The 13,151-nt window shown below is 33.4% G+C and overlaps 2 protein-coding genes across 7 annotated transcripts; both read left to right on the top strand.

Moving 5' to 3' along the window:
• The first annotated feature begins 1,725 nt into the window (after positions 1-1,725).
• CAX5 (vacuolar cation/proton exchanger 5) lies at positions 1,726-6,666 on the top strand. Of its 5 annotated transcripts, none has more exons than XM_031881589.1 (12): positions 1,729-2,133; positions 3,546-3,680; positions 3,748-3,839; positions 3,960-3,988; positions 4,554-4,750; positions 4,843-5,055; positions 5,163-5,297; positions 5,385-5,501; positions 5,581-5,634; positions 5,945-6,061; positions 6,185-6,281; positions 6,362-6,666. In XM_031881589.1, the coding sequence occupies exons 2-12, from the start codon at positions 3,564-3,566 to the stop codon at positions 6,391-6,393; spliced, it is 1,200 nt and encodes a 399-aa protein (XP_031737449.1). In that variant the 5' UTR covers positions 1,729-2,133; positions 3,546-3,563; the 3' UTR covers positions 6,394-6,666.
• A 382-nt stretch (positions 6,667-7,048) lies between these two features.
• On the top strand, positions 7,049-8,751 carry LOC101211032 (transcription factor MYB80). 2 transcript variants are annotated; one of them, XM_011652165.2, is made up of 4 exons: positions 7,049-7,363; positions 7,434-7,563; positions 7,749-7,837; positions 8,039-8,751. In XM_011652165.2, the coding sequence occupies exons 1-4, from the start codon at positions 7,231-7,233 to the stop codon at positions 8,446-8,448; spliced, it is 762 nt and encodes a 253-aa protein (XP_011650467.1). In that variant the 5' UTR covers positions 7,049-7,230; the 3' UTR covers positions 8,449-8,751. The 2 variants fall into 2 exon arrangements, with proteins under 2 accessions (XP_011650467.1, XP_004148287.1); XM_004148239.3 differs by having other exon boundaries at positions 7,749-8,751.
• Positions 8,752-13,151: the final 4,400 nt, after the last annotated feature.

The raw sequence follows: 13,151 nt of genomic DNA on the forward strand, positions 1-13,151 counted from the left end.
TATTTATAGAAAAAAAAACATCTATTTATGAACATATTTAGAGAGAAAAAAACGTATACATCTATAAACATAATTAGAGAAGAAAAAGAACAATGACATTTTAATCAATTTCTATGTCTAAAACCATGAACTCTTCAACCTCGTGGGAGTAATTGTATTTATCAACTGATCTTGCTTGGTAATGATTTTGTTAAAAACAAGCAATGACACACATTATTAATATATAAAACGAATATTGTATTTAGTTGAGCTATAATCAATTTGTTTCTATATTCAAGGATAATTCTTATAACTCAAGTTATTGATTAGATTTTACTAAGTTGGTCTCAGTTCGTTCTTTATTCAAAGGTTTTTGTATGCTGGTTTTTTGTTTGTTCTTGTATTCATTCATTTTCTTTAATTATACGGATGAATGAATGAATCAATAAAATGTTAGAGTATTGATATCTATAATCTATTATGTTATATTTACAACAACTAAATATAAAAATTATGGAAAGAAATTCTAATACTACATTAGTATGAAAAGTTTGTGGTGTGAACACGAGCATCACGAAAAAGGTTCTCCAAACAAAGAAACAAGAAAAAGATGAATAATAATAAGGGTTATTTTGAATATAGAAACATGAATCAAAATATTTATATAGTATAACCGAATATAAGAGTTTATCTACAATAGAATATGGATCATGATAGTCCTACATAAATCATTATATATGTCTACGTATCATGATAGACATAAATAGTAGTCTATTTTAGTCCTAACATAATAAATTGTGATATTTTGTGAAAGAGTTTTCTTAAATAACTAAAAAACAAAAATATTTACCTTTAATGAAAAAAAATTATTAAATAACAAAAATTCATTCCATTTTATACAATTTTATCATTTTTCTAATAATAATAGTAAGACGAGAAAGCATGTAGATGAGTACATCACATCCATAGTGCACTCAAGTCTTTTCCTTTTTGTTATGGGTAAGAAATGAGAATGAAATTTTCTTTCTTTGACCTTTTGTAAGCAACCTCTATAGCTCCTAAATCCTAGTTGAAGGCAATAAACTTTCTACTTTCGTTATTATAACAATTTAGTTTATGAATAACAATATATAATAACTTAATTTTTGTATTTTAATATTTAAAATTGCTAAAGTAAAGTATATATTTGTAAGATTTTTATTTTGTTTTAAAAAACAGTTTGGGTAAAAATTGAAACAATTTAAAAAAGTTTAAAACTAAAGCCTCCATTTAATAACTCTTTTTATTAATATTTTGATATCCAATTTTTATTAATATTTTAAAAAACAACGGTACACATTTGAAAATTGAACTTTTGACTTTCGTGGAGTGTTTGTTGGTTCATAATGAAACCCAGTTTGTAATGTAACGTAATCCAAAATCTATGTTTGGATTGAACGTTTTCTGTTTGATTTGTAGTAGAATATTCGTTATGTTCCAACAATTCTCTGACTGATTTCTTACTTCAAGATTTCATTTTCATTTCTTCCAATATTCCAAATACTCCAAATATCCCCTGATAAGTGCTAAGTAGTAGCAAAGTTAGATGAACTACAATTGAACTAAGCTTTACTATTGTCTAAATGTAAGGACAATTATAGTTGATTTCCTAACTAAACCACCACACAACTGACTATGATCGATATAGTAAAAATGTGAATGAATGTTGACAGTTGAACTAATTGAAAAATTTTCAAATGGTTGCTTCGAAAAAGCAGTTCCAAGAAAGAAAAAAGAGAAAGAAATAGCAAAAATTGAAATGAAGAGTGGCAATGAATGCTGAGTTTGAAAGAGTGAAAAAGCAGAGAGAGGACAGTCGTCGGAAGAAGACGAAACCATCAAAACTTGAGACCAATTCGCTGTTCCATTTCTTCTTCTCTGTCGTGTAAACATGGCTTCATCATCACTCACCTCCTTCCAATTTCATTCCACGCCATACCATTGCTTCCCTAAAAAACCCACAATTTCCTTTTTCTTCTTACCCCATCGACGACAACCGGACATTCTCTTTTGGTTTCTTCCACTACACGCCAAGTTTTCCGGAAAAATTTTCTTCCCTGAGTTGGCTTTAAGTTTCTTCAACCTCTTTGCGTAGCCTTTTTTCTGCTATTTACGGTAATACACAACGAACGATGCCTTACCTTAAATTTTTTCTGTCTTTCTCTTATTACCGAGCTGGATACTCTTTGCTAGAAGTACATACAACTCTTTGTCTTTGCATATATTCTGTTTCTTTGTATTTGTCTTTTTGTTCCGGCCGCGAGCAGAGGACTGGTGAATTGGTTGCTTAGATTCTGAATTCCTTTTTTTTTATTTATTTTTTATTTTAGTTCATGTGGATTCATCTGTTCGTGTTTGACTTGGATTGGTGAGGTTTTGTGATTTATATTGAATTGTGATTCAAATGAATTTGTGGGTTTTTTTCTTTTATATTTGGTAATTAAGTTTTGTCCGAGGTTCTAGTGAGGTTTTCATTGTGATTCAAATAGATTTGTGGGCTTTGATTCTCTTATACACTCTTGAATTTAGGCCATGTTTACCAATCTGTAATCAAAATTGATGAATCAATGGTAATGAGTCTCAATTCCAAGCATAATTGAATTGCTTTTTTATCCTATTTACTTGTACATGTTGCAAACATAATTTAATTACGATGGTGGCGGTTTACTTTACATTGTTCAGTACCATTTTCTTGTTGCCATTATCGTTACCGTCTTGGGTCAATGGATAGCAGTAACGGTAACAAATTCGTAATTCTTCTACAACAACAGTATTTCTAATGATAGCGGTATCTCCTAATAGATTTTGTGTAATTTGGATTAATCACCCTTAGTTCCTCAAATAGATTATGTTTGTTGAATACAGACTTGGCTGTGGTCCTCATATTTCATTACAATTATTAAACACATGTAAACAACACAACAACAAACGGAATCGAATGTGGCCACTTTTGAGATTACCATTGATTGTTTAAATGGTATACATTTCTCCCAAAGTAACGTGGCCTTAGACAAATATGGTTCTGCACAGGCTGATACTAGTGCATGGATGTATTTACCGAATTTGTATTAATGGGATATTCGAATCAACCTACTGCGTTAATGCTCTGATATTTGGAAGTCGCATTAATATCAGCACAAAGATACAGATAGGCCATGATCATGTATTTTTTTTTTTTAGTACAACAGTGGTTGAGATCTAAACTCTCTTTGGCATTTAGATAATCAGGAATCATGATCGGTTCTCTCTCTATCATTATTTTGAGACGTATGACAAGATTATAACGTAACAATTCCCACTTCTTGGTAGTTTTCATTTTTTATTCTATTGTTCTGATGGGTTATTCTTTACGTTGCATCGCAGTTGACAGCTTTGTGCTTTTAAAATTAATTGTACAATGATTTTGAACTGGAGGTTTCATGTTGTTACATATAGCTTCAAAATATGATAATTGAACTGGTTCATTAATTGAGGTTTCAAAGATTGAGTCTATTAATGCTGTTGAAAATGAATTACTTTCTTTGAAGGTTTCAAGTTGGTAAAAGATGTTGGATAGTTTTGCTTACAAGAGCATGAAGATTGTAATCTTCACAAATAAACTCAACTTCCTTATGCCTTTTGGGCCTATAGCAATTCTTGTGGATGAGTTGGCTGGACACAATGTAAGTTTAGAGACGTCACTGCTGCGTATGAATTAATATCAGTTATTGATTACAATTTATGCATTAGTTGAGGTCTTTATGTGGATTCCAGAGTTGGGTCTTCCTCCTGAGTCTATTGGGTATCATACCGTTGGCGGAGCGCTTAGGTTATGCCACAGAGTGGGGACTTCTCTATCTCTCATCTTATGCTAATTTTTTCCCATTTTATTTATTTATTTAGTTTTATTTTTATAATCAAAAAAGGTTTTTGCAGCTCAGTTAATTTTTCCTTTGAAACAGGCAGCTAGCTTTTTACACTGGACCTACAGGTAAAGTCTCGTTCATATTTTTACATGTCTACAGTTTTCAATCTCTTTTGATATCTGGAACTAAGAAAACTGCTCATGGGATATTCATGAGTTGATATAACTTGTTTTTTTGACATGGGCTAACTTAAGATGCATGTATGTTTGTCGATATGCATTAGGTGTTGTGTTGTAAAATATCAGCAACCTCACGATGGAGGTTCTTTTTGCATTATAACTCTGGGTTGCTGATTCATGCGTTGCCACTAGTCTAATGAATCAATAGATTCCTGAAAAGGGGAGGGGAAATGAAGTTGATGTTATAATGCACTACTATATACAAATTATCAATTTATCATAGTTGTGAAAAACTTAAGTGCATTTGATAGGAAAAATATAAGATGCACACAACCGTATAAGGGACTGGTGCACGTGCACTCTCGATCTTTCAAGAAATTGGTAAACTTGTTCATATTCTGGATACGCAAAATTTTATTTTTTAATTAACTATTCTTCCTTAGGCAGTCTCATTTATATTCTGTTTTCTTTTGTTCAATTTTCTCCGCTGACCTGACGAATGAATCTGCAGCTGGTGGTCTTCTAAATGCTACTTTTGGAAATGCAACAGAACTGATTATATCTATTTTTGCACTGAGAAGTCAAATGATACGTGTTGTTCAGCTGTCATTGCTAGGCTCAATTCTGTCGAACATGTTGCTGGTGCTTGGTTGTGCATTCTTCTGTGGTGGGATTGTTTTCAATAAAAAGGAACAGACGTTTAACAAGGTATAAAGGTTTCACCGTAACTCAGGAATGCCTTCTCTTTCTCCTTACTAATTCTTAAGCTACTTTTTGTGCTCAACTGAAATCCCCAACAGGCAACTGCTGTTGTCAACTCAGGATTGTTGTTAATGGCTGTCATGGGCCTGCTCTTTCCCGCTCTTCTTCACTACACCCACAGTGAAGCCCATTTTGGGAAGTCGGAATTGGCACTCTCGAGATTCAGCAGTTGCATTATGCTTCTGGCTTATGCTGCTTATCTTTTCTTCCAATTGATGAGTCAAATGAATCTTTATTCTTCTGTTTATGAGGTTGATGACGTTTCCTTCAGTTATATTTATTTTTTATGATGTGTATTATCATGGTAGATGTTACTTTTAACTTGTGCTGTCTTCTGCATAATATGCTATAAGTTCAGGAAGAAACTCACAGTGAAGAAAGCTCAGATGAAGATGAAGCTCCTGAGATTTCCAAGTGGGAATCAGTTATCTGGCTATCAATTTTGACTGTCTGGATCTCTGTTCTATCAAAATATTTAGTCGATGCAATCGAAGTATTACTTTGTTTTATCACCTTCTTATTATCTGAGGAAGAGTGTCCTTTGTTAATAAGCCTTGCTTACTAAATGATTCTTTTACAGATTGCATCTGAATCATTGAAAATCCCAGTGTCCTTTATTAGTGTTATACTGCTTCCGATTGTGGGGAATGCTGCTGAGCATGCAAGCGCTATTATGTTTGCTATGAAAGATAAGCTAGTAAGCTCCAGAGCTCATTGTCCATTCAAATTTTTGGTAATGGAAAAATGGACTGATGCGATGTCAAGTTTCTTGGCAGGACATTTCTCTTGGTGTAGCTATCGGATCATCAACTCAGATATCTATGTTTGGGGTAAGTGTTGTATCCATTAGAACACGATAGCTCGGAGCCCTTATTTCTTACTACTTGCTGTACTCTAAAAAGTCTACTTTTACTGTCCTCTTGCCACTTTGTCATTGTAAATAGGCCTGATGTAGGCCTGTTACGTTTCTACTTTCCATGAATTTGGATCTGCATCTCGATGTCATTCAACTGTTTTGTTGTTCCTTGTGTCACGTAGCTAATGAATGATGTATTGAAGGTTATTTTCAGAGTCGTAAAATTGCCTTGTTTACCTTCTCAACTTATGACTTAAGTCATCTTGTTCGGAAAATAAATGCAGATTCCTTTCTGTGTGGTAACTGGGTGGATTATGGGACAACCAATGGACTTGAACTTTCAACTCTTTGAGACGGCAACACTTTTTATAACTGTAATAGTCGTAGCTTTCTTGCTCCAGGTTTGTAATCAAACCCCGTTAATCATATCTGGAAATATAAATACTTCTTTTACTTACCATTTCAGAATAATCAAAAACTTAAAACTTATTCACCATTCATGTAAACGTTACGTTTTTCTGCAGGAAGGAACTTCAAATTACTTCAAGGGACTGATGCTTATCCTTTGTTATCTGATAGTTGCAGCTAGCTTTTTCGTACACGTCGATCCTCCTTTATCCGGTGAGTACCAACTATAGCTCAATATTTTCACACTTGTAGTGGCTGAAACGTTCCCCCCCTTTTTTTCCTACTTTTTTCAGAGAATAAACTGGAGAGTTTGAAAGCGGAGTGAGCAGAAGAGCTTTCTCCATGAAAACAACTTAGCTCAAAGATAAACCATGTACGACTAAAAGGGAAGGAAGATTTACTTGAAGAAAATGCTTTGAAGTTTTGTTACAATGCTAGAGGTACTGTATGTACCTAAGCAGTGCTGCTCTAACTTGGACTTTCTTATCTCTAGGAGGAAACTTAATTCTGTGTGTAATTGAACTGTAAATATTGGTCAATTCCAGATCCTAGATCTACAGCTTTTATGAATAAGAACGTGTCTTTTTTCTTTTTCTCATTACAATAGCATTGTGAGCCCATTGTTGAAGAAATACAAAGAGGTTATTTCTTAGGTGGCTATCGAAAACGAACAGAAGGCCACGTAACCCCACAAAAGAGTCAACGAGTGGATGAGAGAGAAATATAGGGAGAGGGAGAGTGGGAGTTGACCAGGTGTCTGAAGAGTGAGCTACCGACCCATCTCTCACACGCTCAATGGCGTTGAATTTTTTAATAAAATCATGCAGCTTTGATGCTTCTTTCTCTCTCTCTTACCGTATAACCAACCTCATGCAATCACTTCCCATTTCCTACTGTCCATTATATATAACAATGCCAATCTACTCTCTTCCCATAATAGAAAAAACAGCCTCTCTTTTTCTTTTTCTTTGTCTTGAAAAAAAAAAAAAAAGAGTATTGAGCAAGACAGATAGTGAAGCAGCAAAGCATTCTCTTTTAACAGTTTACATTTCTTTGCCTTACCGTATCTGTTCTTTGGCTTTTCTTTCTTTTTGTTATTGTTTTTGCTCTTGGTTAAGAAGAAAAAAAAGACAAAAAAAGGAATTAGGAAAAGGAAAGAAAAATGGGGAGAATTCCATGCTGTGAGAAAGAAAATGTTAAGAGAGGACAGTGGACTCCTGAAGAAGATAATAAGCTTTCGTCCTACATTGCCCAGCATGGCACTCGCAACTGGCGCCTTATTCCCAAGAATGCTGGTATCACACATTCTCTATATCATTTGAAGTTATTAAGTTACTAAATGGCTAATGCTTCCATGTTATTCAGGTCTCCAAAGATGTGGGAAGAGCTGCAGGCTACGTTGGACTAATTACCTGCGCCCCGACCTTAAGCATGGCCAGTTTTCGGACATTGAAGAGCAAACTATTGTCAAGCTACATTCTGTTGTTGGCAACAGGTACACCATTTTATTAACATCAATATTGCTTGTCTATCAACAAAAGGAAGTAGACTTAGTTTAGCAATGGTTGACATGGTCTTCCTCCCTAGAGGTCGAAGGTTGGATCTCCACCCACAACTATACTAATAAAAATTGGTATTATTACTTTCTTGTATATAATAGGATCGGTTTCGATTCTGTAGGTGGTCACTGATTGCAGCTCAATTACCCGGTCGCACGGACAATGACGTCAAGAATCACTGGAACACTAAGCTGAAGAAGAAGCTATCAGGTATGGGAATTGATCCAGTCACTCACAAACCATTTTCCCATCTCATGGCTGAAATTGCCACCACTCTGGCCCCACCACAAGTTGCCCATCTTGCTGAAGCAGCACTTGGCTGTTTCAAAGACGAAATGCTTCACCTTTTGACTAAGAAGCGTGTCGATTTCCAGCTTCAACAGGCTAACATACCACCCGGAACTTCCACAGGAACTTACATCCACGGCAAAGAAAATGAGAGAGATGGTACTGTTGAGAATATCAAACTTGGTTTGTCAAGAGCCATTCAACAGCCTGATCTCATCCCCCCTTATAAGCCTTGGAGTTCTGCTGATGCAGCAGGGACAAGCAATTGTTTCCCACAATCGACATCGGGATTTCAATATGCTCCATTGACGTTCGGCAGCGAGGGGGATGGGTCGTCGTGGAGCCAGAGTATATGTACCGGAAGCACGTGCACAGCAGGAGAACAGCAAGGGCAACTACATGAAATCCTTGAAGAAAATGAAGAGGGGCTATCAGAGGGTGGAAAAGAGATAAGAAATGGGACAAGTATATTCAGTTCAGACTCAGTGTTGTGGGATTTACCTTGTGATGATCTGATGAATCCCATTGTTTGAGAAAGATGAAACCAAAGAAATTTAAGATGCCACAAAAGAGAATATCTAAAAAATAAATTCTATCACATTAAATGATGCAACTGTGAATAGAGCTCACTTTATGGGCTACAATAAAATGCACTCAACAAAGGGTTGCAACATTTTTTTTTTAGTTCACTTCTTTCTAGTTGTATCAACAATATAACCGAGCATATTTTTGTTCATAATGAGTTGAGTTGGAACAAAGAAGTAATATAAAATATAGGGAAAAAACGTTTTTGACCCTCAAGGGTTTGATTGAATACGAATCCTCATGTTTTCGAATTTGATATTTTAACTCTATATATTTGAAATAATTGCCTTCTTATTTCTTGTTGATTTTGAGTAATGTAATTTCTCATTTTTTTTCTTTTTAGAAGACAACAAAACCAAGACGAATTTACACAATGGTTTGTATGGTATAATATTTAAACCTATTTTGAGACAAATCCCTTCTGACTTTGTTTTTGTTTGGTCTTTAATGTCTCATACTTCCGAACTTATATATTAAGAATCTTTTCCTTAGGAACTTTGTTCACACTTCTAATAATAATCATTTTCCCATAACTAAGTACAACTAGAGTATTCTCTCATTTGTCAGCTTATGTTAATACGTTGGGGAGTATATAGTGTTAACGACTATTATATTAGATTAATAATATATAACTCTAGAGATGGAGTGAATAAATTTTAGGTTATTAGAGCTAAACAAGACCATAAATGATATTTATCAGTTATATACTTGAAATTATATTTAAAACGAGTGTTGATAGGTTATTGACACACTAATGGCATACTTGAGATCATACATGAATGATGATGTTGTACCATATACTGATGGTGTTTGAAATAACTTTCCCTTGAACTTAATGCAAATGATAGTAATTTGAATTTTGTATGTCTTTCGTTGGTTCTATTAGTGTCAATTAGCTTTTCCAATTGAATTGTTTAGGTGTAATCAATCTAGAAATTTAGTAACGATAAAAGTATGATCAAATGCATAAAATTGGAAAATTCCATCGAACCCAAGCTAGACCGCTTTTTAGTAAATTTTTACCAATCTTCTTTCTTTGCTTTCTTGCAATTCAAATTCAACTTCAAAACCGCTCATTTAGTTATGTGGTTAGAAATTAGTTTGTTTGAGAAAATAGTGTGCTCTTAAAGTTCGACTTGAACTTTCCGCTAAGACTAGTGTTTGGTGTGTGTATTTTGGTAGTTATTTGACATGGATTTGGACGACGAAATTCGTTTGTCATAATCGAATCAAAACTTTAAGTTAAAACATAAAATCCCACCAATTTTACAAAAATTTAAATCAAAACGATAAATAGTCAAATAAAAAAAGTAGGTAAGTATTAAAACACACCACTACTGTTTCACAAATTAGTTAAAATATCTAAGTTTTAAAATCATTTAGTGGTTTATTTATTATCTTTATTACTATTACATTCCATATACCTTAATCAACCTGTGCAATTTTATTTATTTTAGATAAGTGTCAAATAGTTAACAAAAAGAGGAGTGAGAGTAAGAGTAAGAGGATCATTTTGACTAAGTATAAAGAAAAGATATTTTGTAAGGAAACATACATTTTGAATTTAGCATTGAAGGGAGGCGATGCGTTGAAGAAGTACACGTTTTATACAAAGAGTTAGATGTTCTCAAGTTCAACGTGAAACGGAGCTAGGCAAGAAAACGTCTAATCTTGATTTGTTAGCTGTTTACGTGTAATGTTAAGGTTAAACATAGTTAAGATAAACATTGAGCTTACACGAGTAAAATTCCAAGTAGGAGTTGACAAGTTATTAAGGAGGACTAATCCAATTTGGGATTAGTATAACTAGAGGAGAAGGGGGTCAGTAAAAGAATTATTATGCAAAAGTCATCGGTGTTATTCTGCTAGAAAAAGAAGAAAGCCAAGCGTTCCAAAGAGGAGACTTAATGTTGTGAGTGATTTTTCTAAAAATTGTTTAATAATTTAAAAGTTTTTCTTCTAAGTTTATGTTATTATGTAAAGTTGCTTTACATGTTAAAGTTTATGAAAGATATAATTTCTAAAGAAAGATTGTATTGTGTTTATGCTATGTTTGTTTGTAAACCATTAGTCATATTTCTATCAACGAAGTTTAACTATTATGTGCACATAAAGAGTAAAAGGCAGCCATGTAGAAAAGGTTGTATGGTAGAGTGAAGTTGGCCATTACGTAAAAGGAGCGTATTGAGCTTAGCGACCTGAGCAACGGAAAATGAACTAGAAAAATCTCCAAGGGATGGTGTTGCTGAAGATAACATCACATTAGTTTATGTGTGGGAATGATTCATGTTCTCGGAGAAAGAAATGTGTATTTATGGTTTATAAAGGAAGCGTTGAAATCTATTTGATGAAAGTTTTAGACATTTTGTATGTCAAAAAAAGTTTTTTTTTAAAAAGTATCACTCACTAAGTTTTTTATTTACGCTTTAAGTTTTTTCCTTCCTAGGTGATCAAGTGTTTCGACCAAGTAAGAAAGAATTAGATGAGTTGCTATGCATGGAAAGCAAGAGATCTAAGTTCTTTTACTTTATAATTCTTGTGAGTCGGAAATTATTTTGTGTATAAAATCCTTGTACTAAAAGAGCTGCATATCAATTTTATGGGAGCTAGGCAAGGCGTTTAAGTTTAATTTTAATTGTTTTACTTCTTGCACAGAGAGAGTAAGAAAAGTGTAATTGCATAACGCTTGATTTAAGTAATAAGAAATGGTTTGTTTATCAGTTATATTTGAAGTTTAATAATTTTTTTCGTTGCTTGTTAAAGTTTATGTTTAAGTATAAGGACTTAAGTGATCATTCCGACAAATCACTTAAAGACGTGCATTGTGAGGGAAGAAAGATGGAAAATTGCTAGATAAGACTGAGTTTGAAGTGTATTTAAGTCTATTAGAATTCAATAGCTCTGTTCCTGTTCAACTATTTGAACTCTTTTAGAAATTATATGTTGCATTGTGGTTGTTTGACAAAGGGGTGTTTTCTGAACATAATGATTCTGCAAAATATATATATATGTATATATATAACTTTTCTTTTCATAAATCTTTACTATTGGTATTTTTGTATATCTCATTCCTTCTTTGTGCATGACTGGTATGGAAGTCAGGGTTGCTCGTCTGTCTGTCTATCTGATGTGTATTAGGTTGTGACAATAGTGTTCATCTTTGGAAGAAAAGAGTCATTTGTACTGTTAGTAGATGTACTCCAAGCCATTCACTGCGTTAGAACTGTGGTTTATTTGTGAAGAATTCTCAAACATAGAGGGAGTCGAATCTATCCGATTGAAGGAGACTTTGCTCTAGAAGAAAAAATAAAGATCAAGTGAGAGAATCTCACGACTTGAGGGGCGGAGCTCTAATTTGGTGGGGAGTGAGTCTCCGTCGTAGGGAAAGCTTAAGACATTCTTCAAAAATACTACAACTTAAAGGGATCCTATCCCTAAGTTATTGTGAAGAGAAATCTCACACCTAGGGTAGTCTAAGTGAAAGGTTGAGTGATTGAGTTGTTTGAGAGTCACTATAATTGTATTAAAATTACAGATAAGTACTGTATTGTAATCATTTATCATTCATATTAGTAAAAATATCTTTCTTAAGCACACTGCCCTCAAGACGTAGGTAATATTCATTGAATTGAGTTACCAATCTCTAGTGCACTTTTTATGTTCATTTGCTAGCAATTATTTTGTGAAATACCGTAACAATATTTGAAACATTGTTAATGTGTAGTAGATGCCTCCATATAAATTTCAAACTCAATAGTGGTTTTGGTTTATTTAATTTAGGCGATAGCTCCATGCCAAATTGTGCCAAAGTAAAATGCACACTAAATCATTTTTTATGCTAGCAGTAGCAGATGACTCGTTTTCACACAAAAACAAAATAGTTAGCTCAACTACTTGCAAGATTCCTAAAAGTTAGTTCCATATTAGAATGAAATCAATGGAAATTTGTGCAATAAGAGCAAAGATTCAACAATTATATCAACTACAGCTATTTTGTTGTGGGTATCAAAGTTAAGAGCATCGTACTGTTGAAATGTGAAATCTGTCAAAAATAAATAAAAATATTAGGACCCACTAAAATGAGAGAACAGTAGTATACTGAATAAAAATTGTTTTTTGTTCTAATATAGATGATGAAGTTGACAAAGTTAGTAAAAATGAGTATGAAGAGAATGATTCTTGCTTTGGCCCTCACTTTGATCCTCTTTGGATTTTCAATTACTTTCATTTAAACATCTTGAGAAGAAAATGAAAAAATACAAAACAACAGTGAACTCAACTGCTAACAGAAACTTGACTCGTACTTATTCTACAAGATTGCTTCATTTAACACAAAAAGATTTTCTAATTCCTAAAGCTTGTGTTTTTTTCTAAAATATAATAGTCGGTGATATATAATTAAATTTACGTTCAACTATTAGCTTAAGCTTTTAGGTGACTAAAATATAATAGTCGGTGATATATAATTAAATTTACGTTCAACTATTAGCTTAAGCTTTTAGGTGAATTAATGGTTTAATATAGTATCAGAACAAGTGATCCAAAAAAGTCATGTGTTCAAGCCTCTGCGTTATCATTTTCTCTCCAATTAAAATTGATTTCCATTTGTTGGACGTTTAAAATATTTCTAGCCCACAAGTGAGGAGTGTTG

Source organism: Cucumis sativus, chromosome 3 (assembly GCF_000004075.3).
Source record: "Cucumis sativus cultivar 9930 chromosome 3, Cucumber_9930_V3, whole genome shotgun sequence".
Lineage (NCBI taxonomy): Eukaryota > Viridiplantae > Streptophyta > Magnoliopsida > Cucurbitales > Cucurbitaceae > Cucumis > Cucumis sativus.

What these genes read in the sequence shown, in the direction of transcription:
- CAX5 (XM_031881589.1), top strand. Translation starts at nt 3,564, where the DNA reads ATGTTGGATAGTTTTGCTTACAAGAGCATGAAGATTGTAATCTTCACA. An exon ending in CGCTTAGGTTATGCCACAGA is followed by an intron (nt 3,840 to 3,959) that starts GTGGGGACTTCT and finishes CCTTTGAAACAG; the next exon opens with GCAGCTAGCTTTTTACACTG. An exon ending in ATTTAGTCGATGCAATCGAA is followed by an intron (nt 5,298 to 5,384) that starts GTATTACTTTGT and finishes ATTCTTTTACAG; the next exon opens with ATTGCATCTGAATCATTGAA.
- LOC101211032 (XM_004148239.3), top strand. Translation starts at nt 7,231, where the DNA reads ATGGGGAGAATTCCATGCTGTGAGAAAGAAAATGTTAAGAGAGGACAG. An exon ending in CCTTATTCCCAAGAATGCTG is followed by an intron (nt 7,364 to 7,433) that starts GTATCACACATT and finishes CATGTTATTCAG; the next exon opens with GTCTCCAAAGATGTGGGAAG. An exon ending in CATTCTGTTGTTGGCAACAG is followed by an intron (nt 7,564 to 7,748) that starts GTACACCATTTT and finishes TCGATTCTGTAG; the next exon opens with GTGGTCACTGATTGCAGCTC.